Source organism: Phascolarctos cinereus, unplaced genomic scaffold, assembly GCF_003287225.1.
Source record: "Phascolarctos cinereus isolate Bilbo 61053 unplaced genomic scaffold, phaCin_HiC Scaffold_726;HRSCAF=1367, whole genome shotgun sequence".
NCBI lineage: Eukaryota > Metazoa > Chordata > Mammalia > Diprotodontia > Phascolarctidae > Phascolarctos > Phascolarctos cinereus.
This window is the reverse complement of record NW_027556098.1, coordinates 94,065,303-94,080,484: the sequence shown is the minus strand read 5'-3', so window position 1 is coordinate 94,080,484 and position 15,182 is coordinate 94,065,303. Positions and strand designations below refer to the sequence as shown.

The following is a 15,182-nucleotide window of genomic DNA, read 5'->3' as shown; positions in this document are numbered from 1 at the left end:
AGGGAAGTTTAGATAAATATCGTATCACTCGTAAGCAAAACTTCTGCATTGAAATGCTTAGATTACATTTTTACGTGAACCTCTTCCTTTTTCCCCAAAATGAAACCATTAGAACCTTGAAACATACTCTCATAATATTGTTAAAACCAGCCCATAGAATGAGGTTTCTTGGGTTTCTGAAATCCTATTGGCAATGGGGTCAAAAAGGCAAAAGTTAAAATCTCAGGGGTGACGTTGGTTGTTCTAAGGACAATGGTTTTTTATTCTGTGAATTTCCAATCTTTGGTCTCACTAAAGTGCTGTGTTTTACTCCTAAAGACATCTCTTTCAGGATTTGAAGGCCAGAATTATGAAACAAGTACCTCAAAACCTCTTTTCCTTTAATCTCCTAGGATACTTCATACTTACCCACTAAGTCATTACATTTAGACCCTTGTGTAAAGTCCACCTACCTGGAACAGCAATTGGGGGAAAAAAATTCTCTTAAGCTTCTGTTTTGTGATTGTTTTCTTCTAACTTTTTGTTTTCCTCCATGTTTCCCAGGTCTTTGTTTACATGTTTTGATGCTGTCCTATAAGAGAAGTAAGATAACTACTATTGCGTGTGTTATGTGTCCATCCACTACCATTAAGGTTCAAACTCATGCATCTCTGAAAGTGGAGTGTGATCACCAATACATATTAGACAAAGCACTAGTGTAGCGATGGGGAACCTGCAGCCTCAAGACCACATGTGGCCCTCAAGAGTGGCCCTTTGATGGAATCCAAACTTCACAGAACAATTTGGATTCCGTCAAAGGGCCACACTTGAGGAATTAGAGGGCCACATGTAGCTCAAGGCTACAAGTTCCCCACCCCTGCATTAGTGTGAATAGTTTCATTTAAACAGAAAACCAGTTACTGGAATTAACATTGTGGTAGAGTTGTGTTTATAGGCATAAGATCAACCAAAAATTCAATTATCTTTAATGTAGACTTCAAATAATCAGTTCTCTCTTATCTTTTGGTTGTATAATTTCCACCTTCCCCTATAATTATTTTAGGTAAGTAGTAATTCCTTTATATATAGAGTTTTCCTCTCAGCAGACACTACCCTGAACACTAAGAGTGGAACAGGGCACCTCTTTGGAGTCTCCTCTCCTATGCACACCAACCTAACCAAAGCCTTGTGCACCTAATTTCAGTTTCTATTTCAACAAAGAATTAGGTGATGTTATATAGGAGTGTACCCTAAAGGCCCTGGGGCTGTAGCAGTGGCATGGGTAGGAGATGCTTTCTGGATGGGTGTCACATCACAATCTTTGCTCCTGTCTTGTTTATTTAGAAAACCTAGAAAGACAGCAGCAGCTAAAGATATGGGATGTTAAATATTGTTGACATTTCTCACTCTTTAAGAAGTTCTCCTCAAATCCCTAGATGGAAACTTCAATTTCTAGATTCTTCAGGTAAAGCTAGAAGAGGGCAAATATTTTACCTTTCTCCTAGATTCCTGGCACAATGGTGCAACAATAGAGCTCTCTGATCTCTGTGTTTGTTTTTTTTTTTAAATACATTTAAAGCACTCAGTAATCCATGTAAAATGTTAGGTGCCCCTTGGTTGAGAAGCTCAAGGAAATGGAAGCTTAAATTAAAAAAAAAACATATTGTGCCTATAAGAACTTACATACACGCAAAAGATTTCTGGAACTCTTATGGCTAGAATCACAACTTTTCTGGGAAAAGGGAAGGAGCCAAGTATAGTATACATACAGGAGAGATAAAGACTTATGACTCATTCAAATTAGGACACTTAATGCAAGTAGTTTAGGATGAATTCATGAATTAAATGCTTAGCTTAGTTTGAACTATAGCCTATAAAATCCATTCATTAAGTGTGTGAGCAACTCTGGACCAGTCTGAGAGAGTCCCTTAATGTCATGAGATCTTTTCAAGGTCAGAAATTCCAAGATACAAATGGAAAAATGCAGTGAATGAACTCAAGGTAAATTCCTTAAGTTAAATTACTTTATCACATGAATATTTTCTTTCTGGCACTATAATTAAATGGGATAACATGTATAGCAATTTACAAATCTTAAAGAGCTATATAAATGTTAGTTATTATTGTTAACTGCCATATAAAGGTACAGGGCACACCTGCATAAATCATCCAATAAAGTACGTTAGAAACATTTTTGCAGAGAATAAGAACAAAAAGTTCTAGTACCAGCTCTATAACAAATTAGCTATTGTGACCATTGAGTAACTTAGTTTCCTTATCTGTAAAATGAAGGCTTTGGACAGGATGACCACTGAAGTCCTTTCCCATGGTAAAATTAAGTAGATCTAGAAATCTTTGTCTCTGGTCCTCCTGTGGCCATTTTAAATTTCGCATGTCCAGATTTTATGCAAATAGTGCTCAGCTTTTCCAGATAACAGTCTGAAGGGGATGTTGTCTCAGATAATCAAAATCTAGAAAATGATTACTGATTTCATCTACTAAATTCATTTTTAAAATGTGATGCATCAAAATTATCAGTGGTTCTTGCAACAAATGATCCATATTTCATCTAATCCAGAGACACATGAATTTCTTTTGGAATTTACTCATAATATTGGTCTTCATCAAACTTCTGTTCTTTCATTAAGGTCCTGTGTTCTCAAAGGCTATGCCAATATGAGCTTAACCTTGGGAAGATGCTTCCAAATTGGAAAAGCTTTGAGTACAGGGCCAGTGATGCTTTGTGGATCTGTCATCCACCTACCAAAAGGACCAATCTCACTGAGTACTGGAGTGGTTAATCATCAGAAGGCCTGGTGGTGATGGTTTTTTCCCCACAGCAACTCATGAAATTATTAAGGACCAAAGGGGCTTTTACATGCTTCCTAAGTGAGAAAATACCATCACTGATAAAATATCAGATCATTTGAAATATTGAAGTTAGAGGTAAATAAGTTTATCATCATCTTGCATAAAGAAAATGAAGAAAGAAAAACTGAGGACGCAGTTAAGTTCTTCCCATAAGCACCCAGAATACTGTCCCTACTTCCTGGGTAAGGAGCTTTAAGGATACATTTTGCTGATGGTGATTACCCCACATCAATGGCATAGCTAAGCACAGAATCAACTGCTTTCAAGTCTGTATTTTCTATCACCCTACACTGAAGTGTCAGATACATGCATGGATACTATGTAGGTGATACAGGAGTCATTGAAAACTATTTGAATCAACACATTGGGGGTAATTAAGGAAAATGTGTCCAAGGCTTTAGAGCCAAGTATTTGCTTTGCTATCTTCACTAAGTGCCAATGTTAGGGGATAGCACTTCTCAGTGAAATGAGACTTTGAACTTGTGACATCAGCCTCAGTATCTGCTGGGGCCATCTCTAGTGCTCTTTTTTTTTCCTGTCTTTTCTCAATCATGGAGGTAAAGAAAATGACAACAATCCAAGAGATAAAAGTACTGAATGTGAAGCCAAGCCCAAGAATAATTAATAGAACAAGTTGTTTTGACAATGAACTATTAAATAGCTCATGAGTGTTTAGAAGGCGCTTAAATGATCTTTTTTTATTTTGTTTTGTTGGTGAGGGCAACTGGGGTTAAGTGACTTGCCCAGAGTCACATAGCTAGTGAGTGTTATGTGTCTGAGGCCACATTTGAACGCAGGTCCTCTTGACTCCAGGGCTGGTGCTCTATCCACCGTGCCACATAGCTGCCCCTTTAATGATCTTTTTAAAAAATAAGTTTATCTTTTCCATTAAATAAGAAGAAAATATGAATAAGAACATGCAATGAGATGACACTAAATCCAGTAAAGGATTGAATGTGTTGGTGAAAGTTTGTTGGTAAAACAATTACATGTCCCTAAAATTGAGAAGATCAAGATTCTGATGTTATAAGAAGTTCAAGAGAAAATGAGGAAAGGGTAAAGGAGAGAGGATGAAATACTGTGAGCTTGCTTGTGAAGTTAAATTCCTTGGGGTTGACGATCTTTGGGAATAAGTAGGAAAGAGATACCGCTGTGTGCCAACATTTATATAATAGTGCTTCTGACAGAAAGCATCACTTAAGGCTTTGATGTCTGCCCACTCTACAACTCTAAGCAAGACATATTGCTTGGTGAAGAATGGTTGGTTGTGGTTTTACCTGTCTAATCACCTGTAGTTGAGGTAGGGAGGTAAGGAATGAATTCCTGTTGTTAGTTTGTATTCAAACTCATTTTCAGCTTCTGATGAGTATTGTGAATTTTATGTGCTGTGAGTCATTGAGTAAGAAGATAACAAGGAAAGGTCCAAGAAATTGTTCATGATTGTTCTAGTCCTCCTGAATGCTAGAACTTCCTGATTCTATCAAAGGAAAGAACCAAACATGCCTTCAGGGTCTACTCCTAGAATCTTACAGCTGAAAGAGGACTTTAAACTAGTGAAGCAGGCTTTATAGTTGCTAAGTGGATAGCAGCGTTGTTACTTTATGGTCATCAAATCATGTGCCTTTGTTTATACAAAGTTGAGGGACAGAGATACATTTTCTTGAATCAGAGAGAGATGCAGAAATGAAGAAGGAAACTGATAGTGGACACAAAAGTTTGGAAGTGAAAACAAGTGAATTGCTTAAGCTCTGGCCAAAGGATCCTTAGGTCACTGAGTATGTTTGGAATTTGGTTTTCTCAATATCCCAACTGGCTGCCTGGACCTATTTGTAAATAGGCAGGTCAGGGTGAGGTTGCATACCTGCCTACAGCCATGTTTACTATTCAGCACCATATTTAAAATGTGTGTGTGCATGTGCATGCATGGATATTGGGTGGACATAACAAATGGACAATGAATAGAAGACAGCATTTAGTGTAATTGACCTAGCTGCCACCCATCTGGGAAGTTAAGCAGCAATTTTAATGTCTCAAAGGCAACTCTGCAACAAAAGCCCATTTAAAAAACCCAAAAAAACCACTTGTGTGAGTCTTGAAATACAAAGTTCTTGGAAGGATTAAAAATGTAGATAATTCAAAGAGCAATGGAGAGCTGCACAGTGGACAGAAATAGGCTAGTGACTGTTATCCAAGAAGTGGTCTAAAAGACGTAATGGATGAACTGTGTGACTATAAAAGCAGGTAGAGGGGCAGCTAGGTGGTACAGTGGTTAGAGCTCTGGCCTTGGAGTCAGGAGGACCTGAGTTCAAATGTGACCTCAGATAGTTGACACTTACTAGCTGTGTGACCCTGGGCAAGTCACTTAACCCTGACTGCCTCACTAAAAAGCAAAAAAAAAAAAAAAGGAGATAGAATGGTCATGCTTTAGTCACTAAACTTAGAGGAACTATATAGGTTGTAGAAAGAACTGGTGATCATTGAGTTGTAGGCTATTGTTACTGATCTTTGAAATATTATAGAGAATAGAAGAGATACTATAGTACAAGAAATAGGCAAATGTTCTGATTTTCAAAAAGCGATGAGGGAAGATCACAAAACTATAGGTGGTGAGCTTACCTTCAATTATTAGAAAATTTCTATAGAGTACTATTAAGTGAATGATTTCAGGGCCTTTAAAAAAGAGAAGTGATCACTAAAATAAATCAAGTAACCAATTAGCAATTATTAAGAGCCTGTGTACCAGGCACTGCACTGAGGCAAAGAAAAGTTTAAAAAAAATTCTGATTTCAAGAAGCAGCACTCTGTTCAAAACAACAGTGGAGGCATCATGTAAATAACTAGGTATCCACAAGCTATATACAGCATAAACTTGGGGTAGTCTACTTGGGAAAGCATTAAGATTTAGGGAGATGGAGAAAGACTTCTTGTAGGAGATGGGAATTTAGCTGATAATTGAAGGAAACCCCAGAAACTAGGAGGTGCAGTGTTTAAGGGCAGGGATAGGCCATGCACTTAACTAAACAAGGGATACAAGGGAGAAAGAAAACATACAATTTTGGTTATATATAGTTTAAAAGTTTTCCACAAATAAAATCAATGGAGACAGAATTAGAAGACTAATTATAGAATGGGAAAATACTTTTATTAAATATCACTGATAAAAGTATGATATCCAATATATAAGGTGTTTAAAAGAGCATTTTTAAGTGTAAGTTCCATGTTGGCATGGAATTCAGAAAATTTTCCTAGAAATTGGAGCTGTCCAACAATGGAATAGACTACCTTGGGAAGTGGTAAATTTCCTGTCCCTGAGGACTGATGATCAGAGGTTGGGCAGAGGGTGTTGTAGAAGGGAGACTCTTTGTTATTGGTTGCATTAGCTGACTGCTGATAGCTCTTGGAACTTTGAGATTTGAGGATTTTTATGTGTAAAGAATGAGATATGACAGATCAACAGCATGAATGCAAAGTTGTGAGATAATGAAAGAACCAGAGGAAGGCCTTCAGTATATGGGTTAAAGCTTCTATGGGGCCAGACAAGGGCTGAGCAAGATAAAAAGGCATGGAAAAAGTACGCACCTCAATGAAATCATAGCAGCTAAAAAGTGTGTGCCAAGATACAAAACATGTATGTTAAGTTTCTCAAAAGTTAACAAGTTAAAAACTTGAACATTTCAAAATGAAAATAGGATGTAAATATACTACAAATCCTAACCTTTTAAAAGTAGTCTTTGTGCTCTGATCCTGACTCTGATACTTACAAATGAATTCAATTGGAAAAACTGTCAATAAGTGGCTACTACTGCTATTGCTAGGCACTGTGCTAAGGGCTGGGGATTCATAAGCAAAAATGAAATAGTCCTTGTCTTCAAAGGATTTCACTTTCTACTAGCTATATGACCTTGGGTTAAGTACTTTTATCTTTCTGAGCCTTAGGTAAAATGGGGAAACCCTTGTAAAATGGGGAAAGTAAGAGTTGTACTTTCTTCATAGATTGGCTGTGAAGATAGGTAAGATAAGATATTTAAAGCACTTTGTAAACCATAAACCTGTCATTATTTTTCCTGCAGTTTGAACACTGTTTTTGTTGTTTCAAGTTCTATCTTTGCCTCACTGTCTCCCAAGCCCAAGAAGTTGCATCTTTTTCTCAGTTCAGACATACAGATAGGATGGTTATAAAGTAAAGAAAACCAACCTCATTATTTTATAGTCACACTTACGTTTGTACTCTTCTATGTGCACAGAGGAAAATGCTGAAAATGTTATTATACTGATATGTAAAATATTACTAAATGGAATTAACTTTCATATGTGTGAAATAGCTCAGTACTGCTATTTCTTAATTAGGATCATGTGCATCTATCTCCCATTTGGTATAACAATTTTAACATAACTTTAAATTCAGGGAATGGATTAAACAGTATTAATTTCATTTAAAAAACCCAAGAGCTTAATGAGTTTTCAAATTAGGATATAACATATGTTAGATGGTGGCACCTACTGGTGGCATGTGATAATGTAACTCAGCTCTACAAAAGAAATGGAGACAGGAAGCTAAACTGTGGATTTTTTTTTAAGAGTGGAGATAGGGGTTGTAACAAATTCCTTTGTAAGAAAAGTCAGGAAGTATATGATGATAGTGGAAAAGAATAGAATTGAGGGGCGCTCCTCAGCCAAACATGTAAATCAGTCAGCAAGCATTTATTAAGTGCTTACTATTTGTCATTTGTCAGGCCCTGGGCTAAGCTCTGGGGATGCAAAGAAAGGCAAAAGCAGCGAGTTGGCCACCCTAATACCTTTCTCCTTGATCTATAGTAGGTGTTCTTAATCTTTTTGTGTGTGTCATAGTCCCCTTTGGCAGTGTGGTGAAGTCTATGGATCCCTTCACAGAATAATGTTTTTAAATGCATAAAAGAAATACATATTATTCTAAAGGAAATCCATTATATCGAAATATAGTCATCACAGTATGGTTTTTAAGTTCATGGACTATAAGTTAAGAATCTCTGATACAGAGTAAGACCTTGCTTTCTTGAAGGAAAAAGTTAGAGAAAATGTTAATTCTATTGGGAAGAACTAAGGAGATCTATAATCATTAGGAAAATGTATACTATAAATTCACAGGTCCATGCTTTTCATTTAAATGGCAGTGATTCCTATGACCTTAGGAAGTAAATCTCTTAGATTCATTCTCAGCTCCAATATCAGGTACTTGAATTACTCATTGAGATTTTGGGTGTCTGCTTGACACATGAGTTGCAGTGACAAAGAAGAATGTCGATCAGGAGTCTTACATATGTAGACAACTGTTGGGTATTTAATCTGAGCTCAGATGAAAAGGATTTATGGTGGATAAAGTAGAAAGAATGGCTAAAACAAGGACTTGTGATTAACTATGGATCCTACTCCTTTCTTATCTTCTTACCGCCCTTATTAGGACTAGTAGAAAGTGGATATTAGCTCTGGCAAGACCTAACTTTTTGTTTTTCTTGCTCAGCTGGCCAAATATGGTACAGATTTGTGAACTGGTGTGATTTCTGTCCAAAATTGATGGTTTATTCCATGCATACATTAGGGATGGACACTGCTAAGCATTCTGCTCTAAGACCAAACTCAAGCATCATAAGTACAATGGCCAGTACTTCTTTTCTGTTATCAGGATCTGTGGATCTTATTGTCCTTATTCTCCTCTGGGTATGGAGCAACTATATGGCATTTCTTTGCTTTAATTTACCTACACCTGCTTAGATATAAAAACAGAGTGGTTTGAAACCTGAGATCTAGGTGATGGGGCAGGATGAAGGAAATGTATTATATAATTCCCCATTATGCCCATTTTAATCTTTATTATGAAAGGATTCTACTTAGGAGTGCAAACATATTTCCAATCATTCTCATTTAAACCCAATTATTGTTTTATACAGCAAGAGCAAAGAAATTTCTAACAATGTCGCTAAGGTTTGACTCCATGCTTTGCTTTGCTTCTCTAAAGCTATTCTCCATTATACCTTGGTTGTCTCTCAGAATTGCTTTTGGGAATATGTGAATGAGATAGATATCTGCAATGTATTTCTTTTCAGTCTGGTTAACCAATGACTATGTACTTAGGCTTCCAAAGAAAATCAGAGGCCCTGTCTTTTCTCAGTATCTGATATTCATGAGAAAAGGCTGAGAGTTAGCTAAAAATATAAGAGTGAAATCCATGTACTGATTGGTAAGGTAGAAGTCATGACTTGTGAGAAGAATGCCTATAAATACTCCTTCAGTTAGCCTTGGATTATTTCAGTGGCCAGCATTTGCAGATATTTGTGCTGTACAGCCATTTTCTCAAAGTGATGGGCATTTCACTATTTAGTGGTCAAAGAATTCCAAATGATGATTATTTTAAGAATATATGCAATTATGTTTTAGTCATGTAAATCAGTCTAATAATAAGCCATATGTGAAAAGCTCTGGTTCAGGGCCTGGTACATATTCTAGGGTTTGAGGCTATTAGCTTAAACTTTCATGAATTTCAGTTTTTTCCTTCATTTATAGGGTTAACAATACCAAATTAAGTTGCTAAAATGGTAGCTTCTTGAATAGAGTTTTGCAAGGGATAACTAATCAGGATTGAGAAACACTTGGCAAATCTGAAGTGCTCTACCAATGCTTAATAAAAATCACTTTATCCATGCTTGTGATGAGAATTAGGGTATATTACTTTGATTACCAAAATATTAACCCTATCAGAGTTGGTACATTTTTAAGGAGGTAACATTTATTTGGATGGATAAGTATATGGAAGTCAGATGGTCAAAGTTGCTCTTAATTTAATGAGGCACTTGGAAGGAACTGCATCAAGCTGGAACCTGAGTACTACACAACTAAGTGCCCTGCATTTAATATATATGGTGCATCATCTGGGGTTACCATATGGTACTAATTCATGGAGTAATAGAAAATGTTAATTTTGCTAGTCATAGAATGACAAAGATCTGTCTGATGAGAAGCTAGCAATTAGATCAGGATGATTAAAGATCTGGGCCTGGTTCAAGAGTTTCACATGTACTTGATTACCATATAAGACAGTGACAGTTCTTTATGTTTCAGCCAAATTTCTTATTATGGAGCCAAGTCTTCCTCTCCTTCTTCCTTTCTTCCCACTTACTGCTGAAGGAATCACCATCCTCCCAGTTATCCAGTGTTACTTTAACTCTTGACTCTCACCCCTCATATTCGCTATATTGCCACTCATCTCATCTACCGCCACAACATCATATGCAGATATCGACATAGTCCTCTGATGTGGCATTTAAAGCTCATCAGAACCCAGTTCCTTCTTACCTTTCCAGTCTTATGCTTCACACTTTACAATTCAGCTCTAATGCCTACTTTCTGTACCTTATACACAAAACTCCACCTCCTATTTTTGTGTCTTTGTCCTCCTTTTGTGGAATGTTCTCCTATCTCACCTCTGCCTCTTAAAGCTTCCTTCGAGACTCAGCTCGAATTCCATCTTCTGTAGGAGGCTGTCTCTGCCCTAAGCCATTCTCCACCCCAACTACTAGTGTCTTGCCCTCTGGGATTACCTCCCATCTACAATGTATATGTCTTGTATGTACCTAGTTACACACAGCTTATGTTTGTGAGTCACTTTAGGGCAGAGACAATTTTTGCTTTCCTTTTTTATCTCCAGTACTCATACCTGCCACAAAGTGAGTGCTTCACGGGTGGTTATCAACTTATTGACTTCCGCCTTCTCTTCCCAAACCATTCTCAAAAAAATCAAAACAAAAGACAAATAGAGTACCTTCAGAATAGAGCTGAACACTGAAGTCAAAATTGAAATATTCCAAACTCATAGATCTTAACTTTGTGCTTCCCTTATTTGTTGTTGTGGTGGGATCAGAGTTTAAGTAAAATGTCTTTGAAACTTATAAATGGATGGTGGATTGCTATAGGATAGTGCTCCCCCCTAAGCAACTACTTTCATTTTCTTACCTGTGTGTATGACTTGAGGCATTTATATGATTTTTTCATAGAAACCATGGACATGAATGGATTGACCTTCCCCACGTGGTAGCTCACGGTGGAGAAGGTTATGTGAATTTAATGGGTGATTCTAATAAGTGGGTGAAGGGTGAAGTGTCTGATCAAGGTTCCATATGGAATTGCCTGGATCAAGATTCACTACTCTCCGATGGGATCACAAAAAGTGTCTATCAATCACAACATACAGAAAGAAAAAACATTTTCTTGCCTCAAGTGGGTTTGAAACTTCTGTGCTGCTGCCTTCTCAGACTTTCCACTGATGTCACTTTGGGGGCAGGGTTTAGGTGAGTAACTGTTGGAGGGAGGATTCAAACAGTGAATTGGAGGGAGTGGCTTGTGTGTAAAAGGAGATTTGTGATTGGACACAGTGTTAATCAAGATTTTTAGATCATTTTATTTGTGGGGAGGAGTTCAAGCTGAAATCATCCTTCCTGCATATGATGCACTTTTGATGAGTTTTGAACAAAATGTTGGCTTGATGGAGTATAGTATTAAAAGACAACTTATCAGAAATGTGGAAAAGTACAAAATGGAAGTGATAGTTCAAAAAATTAACTTTTTCCTTTAAAAGAATACTTATCAGTCAAATCTCTTTTTTGAAAACAGTACTGCTAACTTTGTTACTTAGACCAAGTTGGCTTGTTTTAGCTCTTCACTGGGCTTCATTTTGTGAGAAACAAACAAATATGGAAAAAATATAATCAAGAATTAAACTTAATTTGGTTGCAGCAGAGCACACTCCATGTTGAAAGGCAGCTGGTAGCCCAGTAAATAGAGTGCTAGGCCTAGAGGTAGGAAAACCTGAGTTCAAATCTGGCCTCTGACACTTACTACCTGTGTGATTCTGGGCAAGTCACTTAACCTTGTTTGCCTAAGTTTCTTCATCTGTAAAACTGGAATAAAAAAATAGCACTTACTTCCCATTACTGTTGTTAGGATCAAATGAGAGATTTGTTAAAAAAAAAAAAAAGCTTAGCACAGTGCCTTGTGGATAATAGGAGGTCATGTCAATATTTCTTCCCTTCCCCTTGTATACAAATCCACTCCAGGAAACTGTATCTATAGATATGGCTAGATATCCATAACTATTTTGTGACCTTAAGTTCTCGTAGGGCAGACCAACTGGTGGTCATTTTTGTCAATTGTGAATTACATTTCTGGTTAATCCTTAGCCCAACTGAAAATCATAGTATCTCTTGGTGGAAAAATGAGATTTGAATCTAATAAGTCTAGAAGCTATAGGGCTTCTTGAGGAGTCCTGATTCAAGTAATGTTTTCTTTTTGAGCTAAAAACATATTGGCTTAATATGTCATTAGTACAAGTCATATTTCAATGGAGTTCAGATTTTAAAATTTACATTAATTTGTGCATTCAACTTAAAATTCAGCTTTTTTTTTATTGGAATGGGAAATGAAATGACCTCACTCCAATAAGCTGTGAGTTTGAACAAATTATGCCACTTCTCTGAGCCTCAGTTTGCTTATCTATAAAATAAGGGAGCTGGATTTGATTTCAGGTACCCTTTTAACGATGACATTCTATGGTGCCACGAGGTGACGCCAAAGAACCCATGTAAAAGAATGGGTACATTATCCCCTGATAGGGCAGGCTCCACTGGTCTGAGATTGGGTTCGTGGTACTCACAGATCCTTATGCCATCTCAGCAGCCCTGGTGGTATTTCCCTGGGCAGAGTAAAAGTTGGGATCTCTATCAATCACTAGCAGCCCCTGTAGTGGATGGTCTTTTTTAACCTCATAAGAAAAAGCCACCAGATTGTGGCCAGTCTTGAACTGCTGATCTTCTTGAAACATAAGTCTAATAAAGCCAACTAAAATGGATCAGAAGATAAATCAAATGATCCTGACCTGAATTTGAAACAACTAGTGGGCATGGATGACACCAAGCCCTAAGGCCATATATCCAATTTTTACAAGATGTGAACTGAAAATCAAAACAAAGTCCTTTCATTTCAGCAACAGCAAATCATTCCAGTTTGGGAAAGAACTCTTCTTCAGTGTTTAAGGCTTACATGCAATCGAACAGAGGAAAATGAGCAAATATTTCATGCATTTTAAGCAAGTGAATGCTAAATTTTTTTTTAAGGTCTTACTTTGATTTCTTCATGTACAGCCAGTAGACCACACCAGCAACAAGAGCTGCGAGGAGGAGGCCAACGACAATCCCCACTATTAACTTGGCCTGGTCATTCACTTTCTCTTTGTTTTCATCTAAAACAAAGAAGAAAAGTCCGTGCAATTATAGATGATGCCAATGATTTGGAGTGGAAGCAAATCTAAGCTGCTAATTTCTAGTTACGAAAAAAAAAGCAAAACCGAGAAAACAAAAGAAAAGAAAAGAAAGGTGTACTATGGATCCATGCAAACTTTACTTGTGTGATTGTTAAGGAAACATTTTTAACATTCTTACTAGCTTGTCTCATCTACTATTTTAATTCCAGTCAAAATTGTGGACAGCTGGGGAAATTACTCATCCAATGATACTTCATAAATCTTGAGCTGATAGCCAAGGAAGAGAAGTCTGTCGCATAGTACCTACCACTTATATCGTCTGCCTCATCTTGTTCTGGAATACTGACTGAAATGAAAAATGTTAATATGAAATTAAAAACAAAATTTGTTGATATATGAAAGTCACCTTTACCATTATAGTAAGATGTTATAATACTTAAAGACAAAAGGCCTATCCTACATCTAAAGGGGAAAAAGATTACACTTAATGAAGCATAAAGTTCCCTACAAAGAAAATAATCTCAGCTTTAAAAAAAAAGCTTCAAAATTCTTTAATTCATGGGAAAATGAACAGCTGACAATGTGTAGACTGACTATGAATACTCTGGTATTCATTTTATTGTCCACTATCAACAATGGTTTTGTGACTAGGTGTCTGCCACATGAATGACCATCTCAAAGTCCAGAAAATACATATAAGATATTGACTGATGAAAAAGTGACATTCAAAAAAGAAGTTTAGGCTGCTAGACACAGATTCCTCAGTAAATAAATACTTTTGAAATGAACTGAAATTTTCCAATAATAGAATACTTTTGTGTTTTTTGGTTCCTCCCTTCCCACCCCCTCGTCTACCTATTAATTCATGATATTCTTCTTCACTTTTGATCTGACCTAGACCCTTATCCTCATTCAGGTATGTTCTTCTGCAGCTAGCTAACACCTAGGAATAGCTTGTGGCCTGATAAAGAATAACAACTTTCAAAAGATGTCAGAAGACTCCTCTCCCCGTATGGTGAAATGATACTGCCTCGCGAATCAGAACTCTTGAATTATGGTACCTGTTCCGCCATTTACTAGCAACTAATTAGCAGTGTAGGCCAGCGAGGTGGTGCAGTGGATAGAGTGCCAGGCCTGGGGTCAGGAAGATTCATCTTTATGAGTTCAAATCCAGCTCCAGACACTTCCTAGCTGTGAGATCCTGGGCAACTCATTTAACCCTGTTTGCCTCAGTTTCCTCATCTGTAAAATGAGCTAGAGAAGGAAATGGCAAACTGTTCCAGTATTTTTGCCAAGAAAAGTCCAAAAGAAGTCATGAAGAGACAGACATGACTGAAAAACGACTAAATGACAACAAATTAGCAGTGTAACTTGGGCAAGCAAGTTATTTAAACCACTCTGGCCCTTAGTTTTCTTAGGTATAAATTTAGGGGTTGATCTAAATTTCCTTCCAACTCTATAGTCTGAATCTATCTGATCTTGGGCAAAACAATTAACCTTTAAATGAAACTCAGTTTCCTCACCCATAAAAATGGGAACAATACCTACCCTGGCTACACCCCAAAGCGCTTATGAGGCTCAAATGAAAGACACTATAAGAAAACACTGTAAAATATAAAGTAAAAAAGGTAGGATTTAGGGGGACTCCAGTCTTGACCAGCCCTTTTTTAAAGTTTAACAAAGATACAGTGATAAACTATACATTAAAAGATGGTTTACAATTTCATGTTAACAGTAGGCTATTATAGTCTGATAGAGTTAAATGTTTAATTTGTAATATGCTGGTCAAATTTTCATATTGGCAAAGTTCCCACCTCCCTTTGAGATGGTTTCATTTAAATATATTATAAAATTAAAAAAATATGAATCTATATATTTGTGTGTGACTGTTATATGTTAGTATATCTGTTAGATACAACTACATATATGTATAACATATATGTATATATGTATGTGTGTGTATATCTGTGTGTGTGTATGTATTCAGCTTGTATTCAGCTGTAGCTATGTACTAGACTATAAAATTTGGACTCGGATAAAAGGACAC

At 36.9% G+C, this 15,182-nt stretch overlaps 1 protein-coding gene across 5 annotated transcripts in view; it reads right to left on the bottom strand.

Annotated features, from left to right (window-relative positions):
• Window positions 1-452: 452 nt before the first annotated feature.
• The window catches only part of ALCAM (activated leukocyte cell adhesion molecule), a 245,039-nt gene continuing 230,309 nt past the window's right edge, over window positions 453-15,182 (bottom strand). Inside the window, exons 13-15 of one of the 5 annotated variants that reach the window (XM_020999925.2) lie at window positions 13,443-13,481; window positions 12,997-13,114; window positions 453-571 (exon numbers count right to left, since the gene is read on the bottom strand). In XM_020999925.2, the coding sequence (XP_020855584.1) occupies window positions 484-571; window positions 12,997-13,114; window positions 13,443-13,481 (245 nt within the window). In that variant the 3' untranslated portion in view covers window positions 453-483. Of the gene's footprint in view, window positions 572-11,043; window positions 11,177-12,996; window positions 13,115-13,442; window positions 14,741-15,182 lie in introns of those variants that run through there. The other 4 variants (XM_078146673.1, XM_020999926.2, XM_078146674.1 and 1 more) reach the window with 4 other exon arrangements.